General features: G+C 45.6%; 1 protein-coding gene across 1 annotated transcript in view; it reads right to left on the minus strand.

Moving 5' to 3' along the window:
- Nucleotides 1-20200, minus strand: part of MYLK (myosin light chain kinase) — a 187886-nt gene extending 167686 nt beyond the window's left edge. Inside the window, exons 1-2 of the mRNA XM_080658291.1 lie at nt 19975-20200; nt 13463-13630 (exon numbers count right to left, since the gene is read on the minus strand). Of these exons, the coding sequence (XP_080514417.1) occupies nt 13463-13627 (165 nt within the window). The 5' untranslated portion in view covers nt 13628-13630; nt 19975-20200. The remainder of the gene's footprint in view (nt 1-13462; nt 13631-19974) is intronic.
- Nucleotides 20201-27226: the final 7026 nt, after the last annotated feature.

The following is a 27226-nucleotide window of genomic DNA, read 5'->3' on the forward strand; positions in this document are numbered from 1 at the left end:
TCAAAACTACAACTAAAAGACAAAACGAACATCATCCAGAACCACAGGAAGGCTGGCTGAGTGGAAATTCTACAACTAGAAGGAAAGAAAAAAGCACACTGAGATCCAGAGGAGTTGCGGGAAGCAGAGGTACTGAGACGTGAGCGCAGAGAGGACTGGCAACTGAGTGCATGGCTGGCTTTCTCAAGCAAGAGGGAGACAAAAGCTCCTGACTGCGCTGAACTCCAGTTCCGGGCGAGACTCTGGGGACCCAGACTCATACAGGGTGAAACTGGACTGTCAGGAAAGAGAAAAGCACACTGAGACTCAGAGGAACTGCGGAAGGCAGAGGTACCGAGGCGTGCGTGCGGAGAGGGCAGGCAACTGAGTACCCGGCTGGCTTTCTCCAGTGGGAGGGAAACAAAAGCTCCAGACTGCTCTGAGCTCCAGTTCCGGGCAAGACTCTGGGGACCCAGACTCATTCGGGGAGAAACTGGACTGTCTGGCAGTGGGCAGAACTCGAGGGTGGCTTCCTCTCAGAGGTGCTTGCAGCGATTACCACAGGACACTGAGGCACAGGGGCCTATTAGGGCACGGCTGATGGGAAACCAATGCTGTCTGCTCTGCCCTGAGATTACACCCCATCCAAGCTGAGCACAGAGGCTTTTGCAAGTCTTGTCTCATAAGGGTGTCTCCAGCATGGAAGTTCTCCCAGTGTAGACACAGCTGATCCTCACAGCCAATTGGCCTCGAGGTCAATTCCTCCCAGTGATACCAACAACATTCAAGGCTTAACTACAACAAGGCTGTGCACACAGTCCACAAAGGGGTGCACCAAGAGTGTCCACCTCAGGTAACTGGGGAGGCTGAGCCACAGGGCCCTATAGGACACCTAGCACACAAAGCCACTCTATCAACTCAGAGAAGCAGCCAAAATGCAGAGACCAAGAAACAGGTCACAAATGAAATAAATGGAGGAAAGAAAATGACTGGATATAGAGTTCAAAACCATGGTAATAAGGTTTTTCAAGAATTTTCTAGAAAAGGCTGATAAATTTAGCAAGACCCTTGAGGATATGAAAAAGGACCAACTAGAAATTAAGCATACACTGACTGAAATAAAAAATATTATACAGAGCTCTAACAGCAGACTAGAGGATCGCAAGAATCAAGTCAATGATTTGAAATACGAAGAAGCACAAAACACTCAACCGGAAAAGCAAAAAGAAAACGAATCCAAAAATATGAAGATAGTGTAAGGAGCCTCTGGGACAACATCAAGCATACCAACATCCGAATTATGGGGGTGCCAGAAGAAGAGAGAGAGCAAGATACTGAAAACCTATTTGAAGAAATAATGACAGAAAATTTCTCCCACCTGGTCAAAGAAATAGACTTACAAGTCCAGGAAGCGCACAGAACCCCAAACAAAAGGAATCCAAAGAGGACCACACCAAGACACATCATAATTAAAATGCCAAGAGCAAAAGACAAAGAGAGAATATTAAAAGCAGCAAGAGAAAAACAGTTAGTTACCTACAAGGGAGCACCCATATGATTGTCAGCTGATTTCTCAACAGAAACTATGCAGGTCAGAAGGGAGAGGCAAGAAATATTCAAAGTGATGAATAGCAAGAACCTACAGATTACTCTACCCAGCAAAGCTATCATTCAGAATTGAAGGGAAGATAAAGAGCTTAAGAAAAAGCTAAAGGAGTTCATCACCACCAAACCAGAATTATATGAAATGCTGAAAGGTATTCTTTAAGAAGAGGAAGAAGAAGAAAAAGGTAAAGATAAAAATTATGAACAACAAATACATATCTATCAACAAGTGAATCTAAAAATCAAGTGAATAAAAAAATCTGATGAACAGAATAAACTGGTGAATATAATAGAATCAGGGGCATAGAAAGGGAGTGGACTGACAATTCTCGGGGGGAAAGGGGTGTGGGGGGTGTGGGAAGAGACTGGACAAAAATCATACACCTATGGATGAGGACAGTGTGGGCGGTGGGGGGGTGGTAAGGGCAGAAGGTAGGGTGGGAACCGGGTGGAGGGGAGCTATGGGGGATAAAAGAGGAACAATTGTAATAATCTGAACAATAAAGATTTATTAAATTAAAAAAAAAAGAGTTAAGTTATAGTGTCAAAGGCAGAATTCCTGGCAAAGCATGTCAAGGGTTTTACTGGCCCTGTAACATTCTGCCAGTCTGAGCCCCATAAAGGCTGAACCAACAATCAGTGCTCCCAGCAAAGGAAACCTTCACCTGTTTCCTCGCAGCCCCAACAGTGGGCTCTTGGCATCTTTTATGTTGCTAGTTTTCCTGGTACTTTCAAGGTATTTTTTTTTAATCCTTATTGTTGAAAGTATTACATATGTCCCCTTTTTTCTCCCATGGACCCCTTATAGCCCGCCCCTGCCCCCCACCCCAGGCTTCCACCACCTTATTGTCTGTGTCCATGGGTTATGCATATATGCATATAAGTTCTTTGGTTAATCTCTTCCCACTCATCCGCCCACCCCTGCCTTCCCTCTGAGACTCGAAAGTCTGTTCCTTGCTTCTATGTCTCTGGATCCATTTACTTTCAAGGTATTTTAACTTCTATATATTTAATTGCTCGCAGTGTTGTGTAATGTATTTAATGCAGCGCTATATATTCTTCCACACCCAGAGACCTTGTCTTCATTTCTTTCAATGAAAACTGTGTATTCATCTTTGACCATTTATGAATAGAATCTGGACATTAAACTCAGCTATATATGCCAAGCCTTTTTAGAGGCAATTTTATTGTGCTTTATTTCAATTACAGAAGTAATTCCTAACTACTATTAAAAATTCACGCAATAAGAGTGTGCATAAAGTAAGAGGGGAACGTTGAGGGTATAATAAAATGGAAAAAGGTTTTGTTCCCTCTTAGTCTTCCCCCTCCTTGCAATAGTATCACTTCCCAGATATAACCATTGAAATCATCTTTGCATTCTTAGCATTAAAATCTGTAATTCTAAATAATGTACTCTGTATCTGTTTTTTTACTTAAGAATTTAGTCAACTCTTAGTGGATTCCCACTATGAATGACAAGGAATTTTGCTGACTTACACTGCCTCCCTCTCAACAGTCCTGTTTTGACTTTTTGATCTTCTACTGGACATTAATGACAAGATCACAAACTCAAATGCCTACAAGCATCGGGGCATGATATCCAAGTATAGAAAGTGGGCAGGGACAAGGAATATCACGATGCCCTTCCTGCCAATTTTTTGTTCTCCTACTATTAATATGGGCAAGGTGAGGGGGAAAGCAGTCATCACTGGCAATGGATGGGTGTCCATGTGTGAGGCAATGACAAGGAATGGGGGGACTATAGCAACCTGGAAGACACATGCTTAGATGCAGGGGGTAGTACCACTGGCCAATTATTGCCATGAGGAGATGTTGCCAGATCTTATTTTTTGAGAAAAGCCATTTAGAAATGAATTGTATGTATAAGCTTTTCATTTGTAAATCTTAGCTAAATTTTTTGAGACCACCACTGGCCAACCACCAAAGGTCTTTGTGTCAGATATGGCCAATGAGCTGACTATTTTTGCCCTCCGCCATTATGGTTTTAAGTTGTGTACCCAAACCTCTGCTACGTGATCCACCTGTTTTAGATGGCATCTCCTCACTTGTAATATGAAGACATTGGTGTCCTTATAGCTTTCTCTTCCTTTATTTTCCCACCTCCACCTTACCACCCACTCACCATTCCTTTACTTCTGGCTTGCCAACGCTTATAGAGTTTACCTTCTGTTCTGTGATTAGAACACTTTTGAGCTTGTTCTATGGATTGATTTTTTTTAAACATTTTATTGATACCCATATTATATTGTATAAATATTCTCTTCAACTATCTGGTGGCCATGAATTAACTGTTCACAATCTATGACTGAAGAACTAGTTTCCAAATGCAGATGGCTGGGGTGGGTTTCCATCCCAGGGTGTAGTCCTGCCTCCCTGACTGAGGGCCTGGCTGCAAGCTCCATGGACCGCGTGGGACACACCTACGGGCAGGTTCACTGAGAGTGTGTAAGCAGAGGGCAACTGGACAGACAGCTTGCCCAGCACATTTTGCCCCAGGCCTCTGAGATACCGATTAATTTCACATTAGAAGCTTCTGTTTTCTCCACACAGATATAAAGTAAACATCCTCTAATGACTTCTGCCCTATACCACTCCTCATCTCCAAATCCTTTAATCTCAAATGTGCAGCTCCCACTTCTGCTGGAGCCTCACACCTTGCATGTTATGGGCAGTGCTGATATGCCCTTCAAGGCGGTCCCAGGAAAATTCTCACCCACTAATGCCCCCTCTCCTGTTCTCAGTGCAGCTCTGAGTTCATTCTCATTATAACTCTTTATGCTCATTTCGATGGCATATTTGCAGGGAGGAGGAGTTAATACGTCTGTTTTGTCTGGCATTTTGAACCAGAAGTGGCTACCAACTGCTGACAACTGCAGTTTCAACAACACTTGGCCTGTCATTTCCCCGCTGCCTTTGCTCTGAATAGCTCAGTGACACACAGCAGCCCCCAACCCGTCTCCCTGCCGTGAGAAGCTCTGGAACAGACAGCGAGGGAAATTTTGGGAGCACGTTCCAACTTGCCAGGATACCAAGATTACCATTCTTCAACAAAAATGGATGGCAAAAATCCTTTCATCAAGATATTACATTTTTCTTTGGATGAGTCTTATGCCCTAAGTAAATTCTCAAGAATGTAATGTTTTATTTCTGTTGTGAATGGGACAATGACTAACATACCGTCTACTGTGGCTCTCTGGTGTATGGGACCTGAATTCGGTCAGCCCTGTCCAATAGCACAACATAGTACTTGTTGCTGTTGAGCGCTTAGAATGTGGCTAGTGTGACTGAGAAACTAAATTTTTTATTCAATTTAATTTTATTATTATTTGTTGTTGTTGTTAATCTCACTCAAGGATATTTTTTCCACTGATTTTTTTAAGAGAGAGTGGAAGGGAGGGAGGGGGAGAAAGAGAGAAACATTAATGTGAGAGAGACGCATCAATTGGTTGCTTCCGCATGCACCCCGACTGGGGCCAGGGATCAAACCTGCAACCCAGGTACATGCCCTTGATCAGGAATCAAACCTGTGACCCTTCAGTTCAAGGGTCAACACTCTAACCACTGAAAAACACTGGCCAGGGCCTGAATTTTTTTATCTTAATTAGTCCTAACCTAAATTTAAATAGCCACATGTGGCTAGTAGCTATCCTTGAAAGACTCATTCTCATTGAGGAAACAAAAGACAATAAACAATAACTGATAAAATTATAAATTGGCAAAAAGTAAAAATGTAACATATGTAAGTATAGAAATTCAGAGGAGGGAGCAATTGAAGGTTAGAAAGTTCAGGATTAGATCTATGAGGTAGATCTATGAGCTAACATAAAAAATGCTAAAAGATGTTAAGTAAAAAAAGCAAGCTGCAGATGTTTGTATGTATGTGGGTCCACTTATAAATATTTTCATATATATGTACATATATTTATAGTTGTAGATCATGTGTAGATACATGCTTATTTTTCATAGGACATTTCTAGAAGGATACCCAAATTGCTGACGGTGGCCACCTACAGAGAATAGAAGTAAAGGTCAAAGCAATTCACATTTTTACATTGTTTGAATTTTTTGTTTTAAAGTAGTTTAAGATTTAAATCATTTTTTTTTTCTTTATAACAAAGTTACAGGCACAGTGATGATGAATGGCTAATACATTTTTAAAAGGCCAAAGCAGTCAACTCTTTCCCATGGTTATTACTCATGAATGATCTTATATGATTATTGGGAATATTCCACATCCTATTACCATGGCTCTTCTGTCCTTTAATAAAATGCTTTAAAAAGAAAACATACTTAAAGAAAGCAGCCTGAAGGAGGTAGAATGTAAATTGGACCTTGAGGCCAGATAGAATGGAGAGAAGGAAGGGCATTCTGGATTAAGGCATAGCCAGAAATGGGGGAGCAGGAATGCAGGCATACAGGTGAGGAACAGTGAGGGCAGGGAGTGAGGTGGGGTGAAGGGAGAAGCCCCTATAAGAAGCCTGGGACCAAAGCCCTATGAGTTTGACAGCAAGAGGTCTGGAGTCTTAGACCCTACCACCTTGGTTCTTGGGGGAACCAAATATTTACTGAGTGCCCATCATGTGGCAGGTATTGTGATAAATAAGAGAAGTCACAAGTTCAAGGAACCATGTGAAAGGGATGGCATCACATAATGTGAGGAATACAAAATCTGGACTGCAAAGTACTGCCTCTATCACTTACTGATGTAACCTTGGCAAGTTTTGTAATTATTCTGATCCCCCAGGCTCTTCCTCTATAAAAATGGGGATTAAGCCACTTAAAAATCTTTACTGTTGAAAGTATTACATATGTCCCCTTTTCCCCCCTCATTGACCCCTTCTAGCCTACCCTTACCCCCCACCCCAGGCCTTCACCACCCTATTGTCTGTGTCCATGGGTTATGCATATATGTATACAAGTTCTTTGATCTCTTCCCACCCCCTCCCCCTCCTGCTCCTTCCCTCTGAGAGTCTACAGTGTGGTCCATGCTTCTATGTCTCTGGATCTATTTCGTTCATCAGTTTATTTTGTTCATTAGATTCCACATATGAGTGAGATCATGTGATGCTTGTTTTTCTCTGAGTGGATAAAGCCGCTTCACCGTGAGGACAAAATGACTGAGGTTACAGCCTAGCCCCAATAGGGCACCAACAAATGCCAGTTCCCGTCCTCTCATACTCTGTCCGCATCCCTAAACCCAAATCGATAGATAGGGGAGACCAACTATTTTCTTGGCTACCTTTTCTCCACAAAAGTGATACCAGAACAAAGTTCCTGTTGTGTGTGAGTGGGCTGGGCGAGCGGGGCTTGGCTTCTGCAGACAGTGCCAGAGAGTCAGGGGTGATGGTACATGGCCTTGTAGGTAGTGACGGAGAACCCCGTCCTCAGGTGGTGCCAGAGAACCGCGTTCGAGGCGGTGCTGGAGAACCCTCTCCATTGCCTAAGGACTTGAGCAGAGGGTGACACAGGCAGACCCACTTTAGGAGGATTGCTTAAGCACCAGTAGGGAGGACACACTAGAAAGACAGGATTCAGGAAGCAGGAAACTAGCTTTCAAGCCACTCCAAGCCTCATCTTAATCTCCTCTAAATTCCTATAATACAAACTATTTATTGAATTATTTATTCACTGTCATATCCTACTGTTTTATATGCACATGCTTTTCTCCAGAACCACATCATTAAGACTCCTGAGGACAGAGAGCAGATCAGACACTTCCTTCCAATTTCTCAGGGTGGTGGAGTGCTTCTGAGTGGGATGTAAACTGGGAAGAAGTTATGGGGAGGAGGGAGGATATTACTACTGGCTAATGTGGAAACTGAGGAACGATTCAGGCTTTCATGGGACAGGTCTTCTTGGTTCCCTTCCTCTACCCTCCACGACTTAAACATAAACATGCCTTGATGAGGCCAGGCTAGCCTTTGACGGAGAGGCCCACGTCAGTAAACACCAAGAACCCCAGCCTGGACGAAAACCTCGTTCAGCTGCACTTCTCAAGAGGCACTAAAGTATCAGTTCATTTGACCCACAGCACAGCCAGGGCCTAACATTATGTTTGCTTTTTCTGATAAGAATGAATTCCAGGGCTGAGGGGAAGAAATCCCCAGTAATTTCAGCATTTTTGCCACCATCGCTCCTTTCGTACTTAACTGTGGTGGGGAAGCAGCCCACCGACACTTGAGTTGCCTGCATGGGCCACAGAACAACTGGAGGAGTTTCCTTCAGCCCCTGGCCCTGGCTGTCTGTGCATCGAGGCCCCGTGCCCCAGGGCCGAGCGGTGCTCACAGGCAGTGGCACAGGACCGCGCACCACTGTTCCCATCCCAGCTGCATCCTGCACTGAGGGGTCCTCTTATGCATGTGGGGGGACAACAGAGCCCCGCATCCAAGTTGTATCTACCTTCTCATCCCCCACAAGCAAATGGGTGCCCCACACGGAGGCCCACACCGGCCTTGGAAGTGGGCTCAGGGCCATTTGGTAAAGAATTCTGGGGTCCTGGGGGCCAGAACATGGGGGATGGTACAGCTCCAGTAGCACATGCTTTGGGTAGACAGGTCCCCTGCTCTGAGGCCAGGGTAGAGCAGGAAGAAGGAACAGGGGTTTTATGAACATGAGCTCAGGTTGTCTGGGTCTCAAGGTGGCTCTGATGAGATACAGAGCCACCGTTTCAGGGGTTCCTGAAAAGATAATCTCCTTGAGCTCTAGGCTGGCAGAGTCCGAAAAGTAATGTAGTTTTGGCCTATTCGGGAGACTCTGATCAAATAGCGGTTGTTCTACAGAGACATTAACTTACCACTTGACTCCACGTGGTTGACTTCCACTCAGAAACCCTAGACCCTGTTGGTTCAAGCCAGACAGCCACAGCCAAGGAGGAACAGATCCTTCTAGAATGCTTGACTGCAGGGCCATGTTCAACTCATAATAGGGCACTCCCCTCACTGTTGGCAGACTGGGTAAGGGTCTGAAAGTGTTCTTCAGTTCTTCTCTGTGCTTTGACTGCTTCCCTATTTATCCCCATCATTTAAAGAGACAGTACCTCCACATGCATCTTAATAGGTGTTTATCAGTTAGGAATACTTTTTGTAAAATTTCCTGTGTGAATGATCACAGCCAAAGATCCTATCTGAGAAAGTCTTTAATCCAGTGGTTCTCAACCTTTCTAATGCCACGACCCTTTAATACAGTTCCTCATGTTGTGGTGACCCCCAACCATAAAATTATTTTTGTTGCTACTTCATAACTGTGATTTTGCTACTGTTATGAATCGTAATGTAAATATCTGTGTTTTCCGATGGTCTTAGGCGACCCTGCTAGCGGTTCTCAACCTGTGGGTTGCCTAAGACCATCGGAAAACAGATATTTACATTACGATTCATAACAGTAGCAAAATCACAGTTATGAAGTAGCAACGAAAATAATTTTATGGTTGGGGGTCACCACAACATGAGGAACTGTATTAAAGGGTCGTGGCATTAGAAAGGTTGAGAACCACTGCTAGATTTTTTTCTCTGAGCTACTGGTCTTCGTGCTCTATCCACTGCTGACCCCTCCCCCACCCCCACACCCACCCCAACCAACCTTAGTATTCTGGCTTGTTGCCTCGTGATTTTAATGTGGTTGCCTGAGCACTGGGTATCCTATCTGTATTCAAGGCTGGAAGGTGGGGAGGAGTGGAATATGAGAGCAGCAGTAATGACCTTCTCTTAAAAGAAAAAAAGAAAAAGAAAAAATCAGAAAAGCAAGAACTTTCCCAGAAACTCCCTGGCAGATTTCAGCCAGAATGTGTTACTGCCACACTTAGCTGCAAAGGAAAGCCCTACAGTGGCCTCTACAGTGGAGAAGGGCAAGGGCAACGGGTCTGGTAATGGGTTATGTGTTGGCTGTCCAACGTATCTGCCACAAACTAGAAAAACCCTAGTAGAAGTGAGGGACTGAGACCCACAGAGCCAAACATCTCATAGTTCAGGGGGTCTCAGAAAAAGACATGAACCACAAGGGACACCTGTGGCCCCACCTTAATGTCACCAAGTCTTCTTGCTAGAAAGAGGAGCTTTATTGGAGAAAAGGGTTCATTTAAGTCCTTGGCTTAAAAATAGGCCTAAAAAAGGAAATGGGGGCAGGACAGGCAGCCGTTTTTACCTCTTTCAGGAATAAAAACAGAAAGCGCGTTCCAACCAACCTCGAATTGCCAGCGTCAGGAGGTGGCAGGAAACAAGCCTTTACAACTTTCTCACATCGGTGGTGTCCACTGTATTTCTACAGTCACAGGAGGCCCCTCCACCCACATCCTAGGACCCTCACACCCAGGCTCCAGGGCTCAAGCTGTTGGTGGCAACTTTAAGGAGGGAAGGGTGGGGGATGAGGAAAGCAGGCAGAGCGTGCAGGGGCCACCACATGGAAGAGAAGGACTCCTGGCAGCTACAGTGGGCACCAGCCTGGGCCCAAGTAGTAGCTTGAAGGCTTAATTTTTAAAAGTCACTCACTTGTAAGAGATTCTCTAAGAGCCCAGTGACTGAAGAGTTGAGGTTATTGTGAACCTGACCCAGGACTGGTCTGGTGCAGAATGAGCATCTAGAACAGGACCTGGAGGGCGGAGTCAGGTGCAGGCAGGGTCAAGTGGCCACAGCAATGAAGCCAGAGAAACACGGACCATGCTCCGTGGGTAACCCCCTTGGAGCTCAAGCCTCCATAACCAGTAACTCCTGCTCAACGCCCATGTCACTTCAGGTTAACACTACCTTACCCTTCCCTTCGCTGAGGGCTCCAGGTCAGGAATACCCCTGACAACCTCATCTCTGGTGTCAAAACAACTAGCTTCCTCATTCTGGAATCATCTGAGGTGGCCTTTCCCCAATGCAAAATGTCCCTCTGTGTCCTTGCTGCAGTGATAACACACACTCACAGCACGCTAGTTTACAGAGCACTTCATATGACAGCCTTTCCCTCTGCGTTCTCTGCAAGTCTGCAGATGGAGCCTGGCACTCCCTCTAACATCTCTCCGGAACCATCTTCCCTGTGTGCCCACCGTTCACCAGCTGCCATGGTGCTGTTCTGGGTTAGTCCCAGGCAGGTGGTAAGCAGTAAAGTAGCTCTGCAGGCTGACTTCTTAGCAGCACATTCATTTTAACATGTAGTCCACATGTGACATATGTCAACTATTTCATCAAAATAAACAAACCTTTCACATAGAGACTGCTATACGTTAAGAAGACTGCAATCAAAATTGTGAATGCATTAAATGCCACTGGATTGTTTGTTTAAGGGGGTTACGTTTACATCATGTGAATTTCACCTCATAAAATACTGTTACTATATTTTTTAACTTTATTAAGTGCTTTTACCATTTTCTTCTTCAGCTCATTTTCTTTTTACATCCCTATAGGCTAGAAATGCAGAAACAGCTAGTTGTTTATTCTCCGACTAGAGGCCCAGTGCACGAAATTCGTGCACGAGCAGGGTTTCTAATCCTGGCCGGCGATCAGGGCCCATCTGCGGGGAGACTGGCAGGGTGATGGGGGGAAGGGCCCTGCTGGCACCGCCTTGGCTGGTGGCCTGGCGCTGCGCACATGCAGGCCCCGCCCCCTGCCACTGCTGCCGCCAGTTGCCTCCCTCTGCCTGTTGGCACCACCTTGGCTGGCTCGCTGCTCCCCCCACCCCCGCCCACCAGTTGTTACGCAGGTCATTCTGCCGTTCGGTCTATTTGCACATTAGGGTTTTATATAGATAGATAAGGAAATAGATCCTTAGAAGGTGTGACCTCTCCAACCAGACAATGACAGCAACAAAGGACTCCAGCACTGGCTCCTGGGCCAGTGTGTCCATTCCTTGACAGTTCCAAATCAAATAACTCAAAGGCATGATGACCTCAAAGTCACAAAGGAAGCCAGGGCACCAACATACTCTAAGGAAGCGAAGTCATCTCTTCCTCTCCAGTCTATCTGAATGTGAGGAAGGCGTTCATCTCAGAGGCCGAGGGCAAGAGGGTGGGTATAGAGATGAGATCAGTTTGCAAAGGCATCTTTAAATTTTTCATTTTTTATTTGTGAGTGCAAACTTAGTGTTTTATAATGTGTTCACAGAGTTGTGCAATCATCACCACCGCATGATTTCAGAACATTTTCATCATCCCCAAAAGAAACCATGGGCCCATTAGCAGTCCCTCTCCACTCCTCCTCCCCAGCCCCTGGCAACCACTAATCCACCTTCTATCTCCATAGGTTTGCCTCTTCTGGACATTTCATATACATGGAATCATTCACTATGTGGCCTTTGTGTCTGGCTTCTTTCACTTGGCATGATACTTTCAGTGTTCATTCATGTTGAAGCATGTATCAGCACTTCCTTCCTTTTCATGGCTATCCAAGCCCTTTCTAATGCCCCAGGGATTCTTCCTGTTGCGTGTGCCCTGCCAGCTGTGGGGATGTGGGGATTGCAGCCAGGACAACAGAAAAGAGCCTTCATCCTGGTGGTGCCCAGAGAGAAGAAACAGACACTTCAGCAGCATCACAACCACTCTCCACAAACTTCCTCAGATAACAGACACGACAAGGACTGTTATGTCACAACTACCAGCCAGCAGCCTTCACTAGACAGGCCTGTGCGAGCACATGGTGCAGGGCCCCCAGGCCATTTTCAAAGCACAACCCCTGCACTCTCTCCGGAGGACCACCAGCCAAACCTGGCACCTGAACAAAGCAGGGCCCAGTGTCACCCGGAAAGAGTGAGGTACTCACCCCTTCCTTCCACAAGCTTTCAGGGGCCTGCTCCCGAATTGCACTACTGACCCTGTACAATATGCAGGTTAGGGGTACTGGCCCCAGACAGCTGAAAATGCACATGTCATTTAATTCAGCCCTCCGTGTCTGTGGACTCCCAACTGCAAATAAAAAATACTGTTTTCAATCCATGGTTGGCTGAATCCACAGATACGAAACCTGGGGATACAGAGGGCTGATTGTATATTTATTGAAAAAAATCCATGTATAAATGGACCTCGCAATGCAAACCCGTATTTTTCAAGGGTCAACTATAGATTCACAGTGCAACTTATGAATTTCCCACCACCTCAGTTGTCTTTTGCTCTGATCAAAGTCCTCTAGCTTCTAAAGCATTTCCTGGGGTAGACCTCCATGTTGAATCCAGGACAACTATTACCTGTGAACCCCCTGACTTCACATGCATCTCCACATCAAGTGGATGACTTGACTTCCTGGTGGTCTGAGGCAGCAGCTCACTGAAAGTCTCTCCAATTGGGCATAACACCAGATATTCTGATAGCTAGTCTTCAATGCTCCCACCTTCTTCAGCCTTCTAGTACAAGATGGACAAGGGATTACAATGCCCATTTGTAGCAGAAGAAATGGGGATCCAGTAAAGAAAAGAGACCAATATTCATTAGCAGAAGAAGGGGTCCTACCTCCCATCCCATTGCACTGGATGTACCAAGTGGATACAGGAGAAGGCTAGTTAACTAAACACTCCTTCCAGGGAGAAAGGGAAAGACAAATTATAGTCAGTTTTTAATTGTCAATATTCCAAGGTATTTATTTAAACCCAATCTGTGCACTTCCTGCCACCAGCATATGTGTTCTCCTATAATCAGGTATTGCATACCCAGACATGACCTACATTAACAGCAAAACATTTCAGTGACCCTCCACAACCCCTCCCTGACACAGCAACACAGTAAAGTCAACCATGAACAAAATAAATAGGGCAAATGGCATATATTCACTTTACATGTGGGTCCCAAACAAACCAGGTCCTCTACTAGATCCATCCTGATGAGGAAAAGGCTCCAGAAGGAGTCTAACCCCCCTCCCCCTCCCCCAAGCCTCCCATCCATCCCACATCTTACCCTCCCTTCAAACTTGGCGGTGGCTCCTTCTCTGAGGCAGAGGTTCCGAGGAGGCAGAATGAAAGCAGGGGCCTCGGTCAGGGGCATGGAGCCAACTCTCGAGGGATCCACACTGAGGGAGGTTTTAGAAACGTGTGCCGAGGCAGCCAGCTTCACATCCCCCATAGTCTGCAAACAGGAAGGAAGGCAGGTCAGATGAGACAAAGTACAGTCCTGTTTCTCCTCGGGCAGCAGCAGGCCCAGTGTGCTTGCTGGGCCCGGGATTGTGAGTTACACAGGGAGCGGGTGCCCCATTAGGTCAGGGTCCACCTGGAGCTCCTCTGGGAACGAGAGGCTCTGTGTTCTCCACACGCAAGGCTGCCAGGGTGAGGCCCAGCTGGTCCCAGATGCCAGCTCCCAGGGCCCTGCCCCGGCCTCCACAAAACCCCATGGAGAACTTCCAGGAAAGGGCCAGCTGGGGTAAGAACAGAGGAATCAAACAGCCCTCCAAGTTTTTACAATACGTATCTAAAATCAGTATTTATCAGTCATTGACCCTTCAGAATCAACATCTAGGCATTTGTGGCAGAAACGAAAAGCTGCTTTTGCTTGCACCGTGAGAACTCACAAGCTAAAGAAAAACAGGATACAGAATCCAAGAAAGAAAGTAGTTTGGGATTAATATGACAGGATTCCGGGAGAGGTGAGTGTGTGTGGTTGAATGAAGGGAAGGAAGGCTAGGGAGGACATCCTACTTTTGGAGAAAAGACTATGAAAAAGCCCTAAGGGTCACAGGCCTACAGCAGAGAAGAGTGTTTTAAGATTATCTAGGCCAGTGGTCGGCAAACTCATTAGTCAACAGAGCGGCAAACCGCGGCTCACGAGCCGCATATGGCTTGCGAGCCGCAGTTTGCCGACCACTGATCTAGGCGAACTCCTTCATTTATAACCGAGGCCCAGAAGGTAAGTCACTTGCCCAGAGATATCCCGGAAAGAACACCTTGGGTTCTGACTCCCTGTCCAGGGCCTCGCTGGGACTAGACAAGATGCCTATCGATGGGGACTGGCAGAGTCAGCTGGCCCAAAGAGACAGGACTGATTCCAGAAGAGGGATTAGTAACAAGCAGGAATCCAAGTTCTCCGTTACTACAGAAACCAACTCTGGCTCTCATAAAGAGAGAAGGGGTCCGTTAGGAAGATGGAGTTAGGGGACAGCTCCCTAAATCCATTGGAAAGTCTGGAGAGCCAGGCTAGGAACACAGGCATGAGTGACAGAATCTGAGTGGTCAGATCCCAGCCAAGGTAACTGGACACCCTCAACCACCACCTAGAATACATCCCAGGTATCCATGCTCCAGATTCAAAGTCCAGGTGGAAACTTCATCAGGCTGGGAAGGCTCCAGGTTGGGACCACATCTTATTCTCTACAGAATCCATGGCTCCTGGCCTACTGCAGGCATACGACAAACATCCGCTAAACAGAAGAGGAAAAATATGTCTAGTTTTTATGTTCTGTTCACTTTTTTGTGATCTTTAGTCACACATTTAAATCCCACACTGTGAGTTGGGTGAGCATGTAATTAGTTTGCTTACATTTAATAACATGTAATAAAAATAAAATGGAGATAATATTTTGAAGTTGAATTTAAAATAACAAACACCTAGATTTGTTTAACAGGGCACATCCTGCTGGACAGATCCAGCTTTCTCTTTCACTAATACCATATTAGCTTTGCAAACAAAATCCCTTCCAAAAGGTTCGCTGCAGTTGGTAATAACGAAAGCAAACCTTATGTAGCACTTTATGTATGCCAGGAGCTGTTCTAAGCACTTTATAAATAATAGCTCATTTGCTCCTCACAACAACACTGTAAGATAATCTCATCGCCCCACTTTATGGATTAGAAACCTATGTGCAGAGAGATTCAGAAATCTGTCCTAGGTCTTAGCATTTAATAGGAGGCAGGACTGGCATTTGAACCCAGGTGTCTGGCACCAGAGCCCCTCGTCTTAACCACGGGGCCCTCTGACCTCTTGTAAGCAGTCAGAGTTGGCTGGTGGGAAGGGGGCCTGAGGTTGGGGTAACAAGGGAGAACATTGAAAGCTGCTCCTACATACATAAAAAATTAAGATTTTCTGTGTGTCAAAGCATACTCTGGACAACATTAAAAGATGGATGATAATCTGGGATAAAATGTTTACAATAAAAAATGAAGGACTAGGAGACTTTACATGTAAGAAAACAGCCTGACAGATAAATGGGAAAAGGCTATGCCTTAGATGGCTCATAAAAGACAGACGAATGAGCACTACAAATGGACACTGCCTAGTCACAATAAGAATCCAAGAGTGCAACTTAAGAACAGGCTATTATCTCAGGAACGAACCAAATTGATATTTAAAAGGAGCGATAACAAAATGCCAGTGAGATTGTGGTGAGGCGGGCATGCTGGTACCCAACCAGGGGAATAGAAACTGGTGTGATCTGTCTGGAAAGCAATTTGGCAAAATGATTCTAAACAAATGTCCATCTTTTTCCCTAGTAATCCTACATTTAGAAATGTGTGATTGGGAAACAATCAGAGATGTGGCCCAAAATTTGTATGTGAGAATGCTAATCACATTATTTATAGCAAAAGAAACAGAAAAATAATCCAGTTAAATAGAAATAGAAAAAAAACACCTTAAATATCTAACAGTAAGATGGGTTAAACAAGTGGAATATCAGGCAGTTATATGAGTGTATACTTACAAGAAAAATAATGATAGAAATTTAATAATATAGAAATTTTAAACTAATAGTAAGTTTTATTATGGAAAATTTCAAAGACACAGAAAAGCAGAATGATAAAATGAGCACCTCAACTCTGCATTCCATATATTCAATGATTAGCATTGTGCCATATCATTGTGTTTGTGTATGTATTTGTAGAACCATTTCAAAGTAACCGTGATATAATTTTAATAGCATGAATCACAACACATTCATTCACTCAATTAAAACATATTGACTGATTCCCAGGAGAGAAAAAAGTTAACTGAGTCCATCACCACCAAACCAGTACTACAAGAAATGTTAAAGGACTTCTTTAAGAAGAAGAAGAAAAAGATAAAAATTATGAATAATAAAATGGCAGAAATTGCATACCTATCAATAATTACTTTAAATGTTCCAATCAAAAGACATATAGTGGCTGAATGGGTATGAAAACAAGATCCATATAAGCTGCCCTCAAGAGACCCACCTCAGATCAAAAGACACACAGAAACTGAAAGTAAAGGATGGAAAAAAAGTATTTCAGACAAATGGAAATGAAGGGAAAGAAGTCAGGTAGAAATACTTATATCAGACAAAATAGACTTTAAAACAAAGGCTAGAACAAGAGACAAAGAAGAACATTTCATATACAGTAGCCAAGATATGGAAGCAACCTAAGTGTCCATCAACAGACAGTTGAATAAAGAAGATGTGGTATATATACAATGGAATATTTCTCGGCCATAAAAAAATTTGAAATCTTACCATTTGCAACAACATGGATGGACTTAGAGGGTATTATGCTAAGTGAAATAAGTCAGAGAAAGACAAATAGCATATGGTTTCACTTCTATGTGGGATCTAAAGAACAAAACAAACAAAACAGAAACAAACTCATAGAAACAGGGAACAAAACTGATGGTTGCCAGATGGGAGAAAGGTTGGGGGATTGGGTAAAAAAGGAGAAAGAATTAAGTAGCAGTTACAAAATAGTCATTGTAATTAAAGTACAGCACAGGTAATATACTAGTAGTCAATAACATATGGAGCCAGGTGGGTACTAGACTTATGGGAGGACACTTTGTAAGTTCTATAAATATCTAACCACTATACTGTATACCTGAAACTAATATAATATTGAATGTTATCTATAATTGAAAAAAAATTCTAGAAAAATTTAAAAGCTATTTATTGAACATCTACCACATGTCAAGCTAGGTGCTAGGGTTTGGCAGTGAATAGTCATGTGTGTGTAGTGAATGGAGTAACATGAGTAGGGAAGGGATGGGGCTCTTATATCCTGCAGGGCTGCCTAGGACCATACTCCAGAAGGGACACTGCTCCTTCTGCCCTCCTCCACTGCCACTGAGGTGAGGTGACAAATACACTCTGTGCTGTCAGCACCAGGAGGGTGGGAAGTGAGGTGGAGGTGGGGGTAGGCATCATGAGGGTCAGATCCTGCCATAAATCAAGCGGCACTATACTTTCTAACTGTGAGCTGGGAAAGGAACTTCAATTCTCTTGGCCTCAGTCTTCTTTTCCATAAAGTGGGAATGATAATATCAGTCTCACAAAGTTGAAGGAGGATTTTAATAGAGTGTGTATAAAACACATAGAACAGTATAAAGGGGATTCAATAAGTGGTAGCTGTCAATATCATCATCCAGCTCCCGAAGGAAAACCAGTTTCTCCGCCTACAAGCCACAGACGCTTTCGCCTAGGACACAAGATGCCCAGGCCAGCCCGATCTCTTCAGGATAAGGTAGCTGAGTGGGATTACTGTGTAACAGTAGTAGAGGCAGATGGCAGGACTCTGAAAAGATGGGAAAGAAGGATTGTCATGTCTGTTCTAGTAGCACCGTCTAATGGGCAGGGTGTGTGCCGCTGACACCGTGCTGGGCACCAGTCTTACTCAGTCCCCACTGTCCTGCAAGGCAGTTCTGACTATGCTCCTTTTACCAATGAGGACACCGAGGCTCAGAAAGCCAACCACACTTGTCCAAGGTCAAGAAGCTAAGCTAAGAAGTGGAAACCAAGCCAAAGCCCATGACCTAGATGAGGAATTTCCTGCTATCCCCAGCAAAGAGAGATGCAATAGGCAGAGGCATTTGCAGAGAGGAATACTGGGAGTTGCATAGAGGAATGTGCCTCCCCTTTGCTCTCAGGCCTGGCTTTGGAAGACACAGGCTCTTTGGCCACTACTTTAAGAGGAGCTGAAAACTACGAGTGGTGACATCAGGCTCAGGACCCTCTATAAATCCTCTTGATCCAAGACCTGCTGAGGTCCACCTAAACTTCCCGAAGGCCCCGGATACTATCATCAAAAGGAACATGCTTGGGCCCTAGCCAATTTGCTCAGTGGATAGAGCGTTGGCCTGTGGACTGAAGGGTCCCTGGTTCAATTCCGGTCAAGGGCACATGCCTGGGTTGTGGACTCGATCCCCAATAGGGGGCATGCAGAAGGCAGCTGATCAATGATTCTCTCTCATTATTGATGTTTCTAGCTCTCTCTCCCTCTAACTTCCTCTCTGAAATCAATTTAAAATATATATATATTTTTAAAAGGAACATGCTTAGGCTCAAGAACACAGAGGACAGGAGTCATCCATCCTTAGGGGAGGTGTGGCTTCACGGTTAGAAACAGAACAGGCAAGTCAATGCAACAAGAAGACATCCATTCCCCTGCAAGGCGGTGGTGGGGGCAGTTACTTAACTATCAAGCAAGCAGGACCAGAGCTCAGTCCCTGGCCGGCCAGATACACCAAACAGCTCTGCTCAGTCCAGTGCCCCATCCCCTGCCATCAACACATAAAAAGATTCCTTCCTTCCTTGCTGCCAATTAATGGCTACTGACATATTTAGAATGTTCTATTAGAAAAAAATCAAACTAAACCATCCTTGTTTCTGTCTAACCCCTCGTCCATCCTGGTGACCACACTCCCATCAAGAACACCTGCAATATCTTCTCTATCAGCAGAGCGGTGCTCGGTGGCTGGAATCAAACAAACCAACTAGAAGGTTTTACTCAATAATGATCAGGGGAAAGAGAAGTAAGAAGAAGAAAAAAAGGAGGGGGTCCAAAAGAGCAGTGGTGTGAGAGCTAGAAGCAGTCCCTCATCCTCCCCTTCCTTCCCCTCCCCACCCCAAACACAATTCTTGGGCCAAAACTTACCCCCAAATAAGGTTTCCACAAGTAACAGAATGTATTAGTCCTTTAAAGCAGCACTAAGTTAATTTGACTTTAATTTGATCAAAAGCACTATAAATTGTCTCTTGAACCCAGAAAGGAACACTTTTAACTATGGCCAAAACAGAGTGCAACTCTGAGGCAAAAAGACTCAGAATAAAAGTAAAGATCCGGGATCGAGTTGAGTGGCAGAACAGGTTCAGAGAAACCAGCTGACCCCTTTCCTACCCAAAGTGCGTTCATATTAAGTGATCGCAGCCTTTAAGCAACGGTCAGGGTCCGTCGGCAGTGCATCTTGGAAACACCATGCCTTCCCTACAGGGAAGGGCTGCCAGCAGGCTCTGCACTGGCAGCCTGGCTGTCAGCAGTGAACCCACCTACAGGCCACAGCACGCACGTCAGAGGCAGCACACCACCAGGCAATGACAGCTCCACTCCCCACCTTAATCTTCTCTCTGCAGAACCCCAATCCTGACAAATTCCCTGATTGCTCCTAATCCCCGAGTGCTGTGGGCCGTGCCAGGCTGACTTGCTGTAACCCACGGGAGCAAGCAGGGCAGCACACACCAAAGAACAGACACGCCTTACCGTGGCCCCTTCCCCGGCAGCTCTCACGGGAGTCGGGACACGTGGGCAGCCACGCTCTCCCACTGTACTGCGGAGATTCCTGTCCGCGGTCTGTCCAAGGAAGAGAGAGAAGGAGAGCCGGGCACGCCACAGAGCCCAGGACCAGACTGAAAAAGTTCAGGGGGGTTTGACTTTGCTCGCAGATGTTGCAACTCGCCTTCCGCTGAGCAGCTAGCTTCACCCGGTCAGGGAGATCTGTTGTTCTAATCCGCCCAGCTGGGGTGACCTTTGAAACCCCTGGCTGCCAGCTGCAGAGGCTCTCAATGGAGTCCTGGGGAAACCAGCGGTGGAAGGAAGCTCATGGGTTTTCACAGAGCTGCAGATTCCAGTCTGAGTGTGGAGCAAAGGGAGGAGGCTGTCAAGCAGAGAGCTGAGCCCTTGGATGGGCTGGGTACACCCCCAACTCTACATCTGGCCTGGAATACCACTCACCCCTTGGCACATCTGGCCTAGAATTACCACCCAGGGCTCGTGGGACATTGCCTCCTGAGACCCTGCTCCTTCCTCCTTAAACTGGTGAAGCCTGGTTATGATCCTTTGAGTGGGAGGCAAGCCCAGCGAGCAGATGGATGGGGGAACTCCAGGCTTAGGGAATCTGGACTGGGATTTCAACCAGGCTCCACAGACTGTGTTCACACAGCGCAGAGGACCCAGTGGCACTGGTCCTGCCCCCTGGGAGCTTCAGGAGCAGCCCCTGGCGCATACCTCTAAAATGTGGTAGCAAGGTGATGCCTAGCCCAGTACCTCTCCTCCAAGGGACAGAAGGATTGCCATCATTCCAGAGGAATCTCTCATCCTATGCACTCACACACTGGGACAGATGGAGAACGTCTGAACTGGCAATGACGTGAATTTAAGCTTTTCATTCCCGAGTAACTGGTATTCTCATAACACCTAAATGACCCCTTACCCTCTAGCTCATCCATTCTCGAACTTCTTGATCCCAGGGCCCTTTCATGGTCCTAAAAATTATTGGGGATCCCAAAGAATTTTTGTTTGTATTAAAAGTGTTCCTTTCTCGCCAAAACCGGTTTGGCTCAGTGGATAGAGCGTCAGCCTGCGGACTGAAGGGTCCCGGGTTCGATTCCGGTCAAGGGCATGTACCTTGGTTGCGGGCACATCCCCAGTGGGAGGTGTGCAGGAGGCAGCTGATCGATGTTTCTCTCTCATCGATGTTTCTAGCTCTCTATCCCTCTCCCTTCCTCTCTGTAAAATATCAATAAAATATATTAAAAAAATAAAAAAATAATAATAAAAGTGTTCCTTTCTGGGTTCAAGAGACAATTTATAGTGCTTTTGATCAAATTAAAGTCAAATTAACTTAGTGCTGCTTTAAAGGACTATACATTCTGTTACTTGTGGAAATCTTATTTGGGGGTGAGCTTTGGCCCAAGAATATTGATATTTACTGTATTAGAGATTAAAACTAAAAAATATTAGCTCATTTAAAAGCATCAATAAGCCCATTATGTGTTAACATAACATTTTAAAAAGAAAAATATATTTTCCAAAACAAAAAAAGTAAGAAGAGTTGTTTGTTTTTTCTGTCTGACTTAATGGAAGGCACCTAAATTTTCATATCTGTTTCTGTATCTAATCTGTTGTGACATCACAGTATTAGTATCTGTAGCTACTAGAACACTCCACTGTACACTGGGAGAGAAGGTGAGTGAAAAAAGCAAACAACATTTTATTACAAAAATTATTTGGACTCATGGCCTCAAGGACTGAGAAGGGTCCCCAAGGCACACTTTGAGAACTGCTGCTTTAGTCTCTCCCCCTGCTCTCCTTGTCAGTGACGGCCCTCACTTCTGTCCTCCTTAAATACACAAGTGGAAAAGTGGTTTTATGAAGGAAATGGTGTGCTGCTTTGAGCGAGGATGGGGAAGAGGGTGAATCAATACCTAATCTGATCCCATCTTTTCTTCCAAAGAAAATGGTTAAACAAATGTGGACCAGAGAGATTTGAAGTCTGATACAGACACTGATGAAGAGAATACCATTAAGCCATTTAAGTTCTTGGCTAAGAACTAAAGGTACACCCAGATTCTGAAAGATCTTGAACGTAATAGATATTTGAATATTTTATGGCTAATAAAGGAGGAATTAAAAAAAAAAAAAACCACAATGCTGTTCACCACTGAGGAATGGGGGTAAATCAGATGTAAGTCTCCTTAGACGGAGGTCTCTGGTAGTGGACACAGGATGGGAAACTCATTTGATCTGGACAAAATCATGGAAGGTATATTTATCAAATCGGCGGATTATACTAAGCAAGTAGGAACAGCTACCATGTTGGATGCTAAATACACCTTGAAAGATCAGCAAAAGGGAACAGAGCTTGAGAGGATGTTTATAAGAACAAATTTTAAGTTCCCACACGTAGGCTCAAAAACAAAAAGCTAACAACTGCCAAGTACAAAATGGCTGATTGGAAATAACACAGACTCTGGTCCCATCAAGGTTAGGTCAGGTCCCAATGTTAGGAAAGCGCATCAGATTCCAAGCATCATAGTTGGCAGCCAGGCAGTTGTATGGTTATATGATTAACCTGTCTCCCCCGCCCCGGAACATGAGCGTCACCAGGTCACAGGTCCTGTGTGTTTTCCTCACTGCTGTATCCCCAATGCCTAGAATGCCAATAAGCAAAATTACTGATGAGTTCTCAAAAGATAATTGTGGAATACATGAATGAATAGAATTTTGGGTTACAAAAAGACATTTAAAAATCATTTCCAAATTATGACTCCATTTAATTTTATTGCATAGGGACTCGTGTGAATGTTAGAGAAAGGACGTAAAGAAAGCAGTGCAGTGGGTGAACAAGCCACACCAGCCTTGGGCAAACTACGGCCCGCGGGCCGGATCCGGCTGTTCTATCCGGTTCCTCTTGCTCTCCCCTCCGCTCCTTTACTTTGAATTTATATTAGTTCACACAAACACTCCATCCATGCTTTTGTTCCGGCCCTCCGGTCCAGTTTAAGAACCCATTGTGGCCCTCAAGTAAAAAAGTTTGCCCACCCCTGAGCCACACCATAAACTATCAATTCCTCTGGGTCCCACAGGTAATTGGTTCAATACACATACCAGTCTAGCTCTAAACCCAGTATGTAACTTGTGCATCCATTCTCCTGTTTGCTTCTCAGCGTGAAATGGGCATAATAGTGCTCTGCTCGGGGGATACTCTCTGGGTTTCTCTGAAGAACTTGGATCCACATCCCTGGATTCCCAAGTGAAATCATGCAAAGCTAGCCGGCTCTGCCTCCCACAGCTGAGTTTTCCCCCGAGCACCAGGCAGCCTCTCCCTCCCAAAGGCTTCCTGGGCCTTTCCTCTTGGAAAACACATTAAAGGAGAGACTGGGCTTCTACAAGCAGATGAGCTGCCCACGCCAGCCTGGCCACATCAGCAGAGCAGCAGACCACGGGTGGGAGGAGGGTGTCTGCTCAGCAACACAACCCTGAGTGCCCACATCTTTGGCAGAAAGTTATTTTTAAGTTTTCTCGAAAGGGGACACACACACACATACACACACAGACCAAATAAAATAAATACACCCAACCTCATACACAGTGTGAGCGAGCAAGGCCTGGTCCCCTGGAGCTGCTCTCTTCCTGCTGGGGCTCTTGCTTAATTTGGGATTTAATGAGAACAGGCTGAGAGCAGCTTTCTGCAATAAAAGTCACATGCAAAAAGGAAGCAGAGCCAGAAACCCTGATTATAACTAAATTAGCAAAATGCACATTCCTATCATCATCTAGCAACAATCCTCAAGTTCGCTCACTTCATTATCAGGTATCATCCCTGCAGAGGGAAGTTTGGGGTCACAAGTGTATTTATCCAACCATCCCCTTCTCAAACGCCAGGCCTCCCCCCTCCGGTCTGCTGGGCCATACCAATTGTGCCCAGTTTTTTTAAACCCCATGAAATGAGCACTGTGAGTACTCAGGTCCGTGGGAGCCTGGGAAATCAACTCAGGGAACAGGAACAGTAGTTACGGCTCCCATCCCCACGATGCCCCATTGCCAGGAACACACTGCTCGGCTGTGGTCTCTGATGCTAAACTGTGTGGCCTGAGGCAAGTGACAATATGAAAGTCTTAGTCTACCCATCTATAAAGTGGGGCTACTACTAATATCCACCCCTACCCTGCAGGGTTGCTGTGAGGGTTAGCAGTGTGTTTAAAAAGCATCCCCAGAGCAGTCACTGGCACAGAATAAGTTCTCAATCCCTGGTGGCTGCTATTGTTAACGTTGTCGTAGTTTTCAGATTTCTGTCAAAGCTCAGGGGATAGGAGCAGCCTTGGCCAAGAAGGGAGCCGGCACAGGAGAAAACAGAAGATAGCACCAGAGGGTAAAATAGCACAGAAGCGAGTCAGTGACTCTAGTGCTTACTACGGCTATACCCCAACCAGCTGTGTGACCTTAAGAAAGTCAGCTTTTTCCCTGGTCTTCTCTACATGAGCCCTTCCTGCCCTACTGCACCTGTGTACAGGATTAGGACCCGCTCTCTACAGGACACCTGGACAGGTAGGAAAGGTTCTAGCAGGGGAAGCCAAGCCCAGAGCAGGAACAAGATGCTGCAGGTTTCCCAGGAGGAGGCGAAGGCCTCCCTACCAGAGGATTCTGTTCCAGGCCCACCACACAGGCTCCATGGTCGCAGCAGCCAAATCAGGCAGGCACACCTGATCCTCAGGACACACCAGCAAAGGCCACAAAAGTTCTGAAGACTGGGCCAGTGCTAATAACAGGTGCCTATACCGTTATTCCAGCTTCTCAGCCTAGGCCGCTCCCAGGTCTGTCCACGGAGGGGCTGGGGCTGAAAGAGCTGAGTGGAAACCCCAGGAAAAAAGGAGAAAGAGAGACAACCAATCATAGCTACTGTTTAGTGAGCACTAACTATGTGTCAGGCATGGGAGTAAGTACTTAAGGTGACTTACCTCATTTAATCCCTTAGCAGAGTGGCAAATATTAACAGCAAAATTAATGGGGAGTATCGTTCAGTATAAAATATATTCCCTTTCTAACTTCATTCTTCCTCTTCCTCCCCCAATTCAGCCAACATTTAGTCATTTGAGTTATTTAGAAACATGAGTCTGGGGCTGGGGAGAGGGGGTGGGAGGGCTAGTGGGGAGGTTGGGGCAGCCCACAGCTGTATGGGTGTGCTGATGGTGTTGGAATGTCAGAGGGTGGAGGAGAGATCTAAAAAGAGGAGGGAAGCGGAGTGAAGAGAAGGGTAACCAGTCTGTGCCATGAGTCTGCCCTGCCCCTCCTCTCCTGGTCTTCAGAGAAGCCTAGGAAAGCTTCGGAGAAGAAGGCCTAGGAGGGGCAGGAGCCTCATGATTCTGCTGACCACACCCCGTCCTGAAGGGCTCTGAGCAGCTTCTCGAGCTCCAGGCTGGAATGCCGCACCCTTGTTTCTGGGCTGCCTGAAGTGCACACTGGCCCTCCGTTTTGGGGAGGACACTGGCCCCATGTTGATGATCTGAAGGGACAGGCCCAGTGGATCCTGTGCTAGGGGGGCCCTTACACTCCTAGACTCTGAGAACACGATGCAGGCGAATTGTGAGCAGAGTTCACGTGGCCCCTGCTCCTCTCCATGCACTTTAGGGGGCATGCCAGCTTCTCCTGGCCTATTTCTCTTGAGAAAACATTAGCTCTGTGGCTGGTCTAACGCCTGGTTGAGTGGAGGAGAGAGAATGAGGAGGACACTTCTGTGGGAGTTCTGCCTTCCCACATGAGAGCCTCAGGCAACAGGCTGGAGCAGTGTCTTCTAAGGAGAGGGGGCAGAAAGCACTGCTGACGGGAGGGGCTGCAGAGATGGGGAACAAAGATAAGAACCAAGGCTGATAAGAACCAAGGCTGCGTTTGAAGACTGTCTCCAGCCTCAAGTGCCCACAGCTCCTGCTGGGGCCCAGGCAGTTGCCAGTACCCATCTGGCTCTGGGATGTCCATGGCTCACTTGAGCTTCCTTTACTGAGAAGCCTGGCACAGCAAAGAAAGCCTGGCACTGTGACACAGCAAAGAAAACACACATCCAACCTGACTTACCAACGCCCACACGCTCCCAGATAAAAGTGGAGCTTGCAGTTGTTTTCTAATTACTCCCACCAACACAATCTGCCTCCTCTGGCTGAAGCTGAAGGCCTGGCAAACGGTGTGATGAATTTCTAGTTTTCCTTCCACTCTTAGTTAGCACTAAGACAAGAGGGTAGGTGGACAGAGAAGGTGAATGGGGAGGCAGCCAAGACCGGGTGTCTCTGCTTGGCTGGTGTGGTTGAATGCCGACCTATGAACCAGGAGGTCATGGTTCAATTCCTGGTATGTGGGTTGTGGGTTCAATCACCAATAGGGAGCATGCAGGAGGAAGCCTATGGATGATTCTCTCTCATCACTAATGTTTCTATCTCTCTCTCCCGCTCTCTTCCTCTCTGAAATCAATAAAATATATAAAAAAAAAAAAAAAAAAAAAAAAGACTGGGAGTCTCCCACATGCTGGAGGAGGGAGGGTGCTTAATCCAGGTAGGTTTTTTTCCATGCAGTTTTCAGACTGGCCACCTCACCTACAGAGAGGCCCAATCACTACTCTAGGATCAAGCCCAGACTTGTGTCAAGAACACAGCTGGTCACCACTAGTCCTAGCACACTAGTAACAATAAAATGACAATCTACGAGTAAGCTAGGTGGTAACAGCCCGCCAGTAGATTTCAGTGAATGATCCCATCACAGGCTTTGTAGTTAGACATGCCTGGATGTGAACTTGCTTCTGCCGCTTAGTAGCCAGATGACCTTGGGTGATTTATTAATCTCTCTGAACCTCAATTTTCCCATCTATAAATCTGCTTTGTAGGGCTCTGTGGAGATTAGAGGCAACTTTAAGCATCCAACACGAAGTAGATACTCAGAATGCCCAATACACTATAATATGCAATTTCTAACAATGCCTGGCACATAGCAAGCACTCAACAAATGTTAACTCTTCAATAACAGTCAATTATGATGAAGAAACAGTGGTATCAAATTTCACTTAGCTGCTCTAGTTCATTTAAATATTGTTGCAGATATAGCCCTATCTATCACAAAGAGTAGACTGCTAACTCATACTCTTATGTTGACTTCTTTTTATCAGTTACTTGACAATGGCTAGATAATAAGCATTGTTCTCATCCCCCCAAATTGGGATTTACTGTTAGCACAGTGGATATGGTGGATCACA

Source organism: Plecotus auritus (assembly GCF_963455305.1).
Source record: "Plecotus auritus genome assembly, chromosome: 2".
Lineage (NCBI taxonomy): Eukaryota > Metazoa > Chordata > Mammalia > Chiroptera > Vespertilionidae > Plecotus > Plecotus auritus.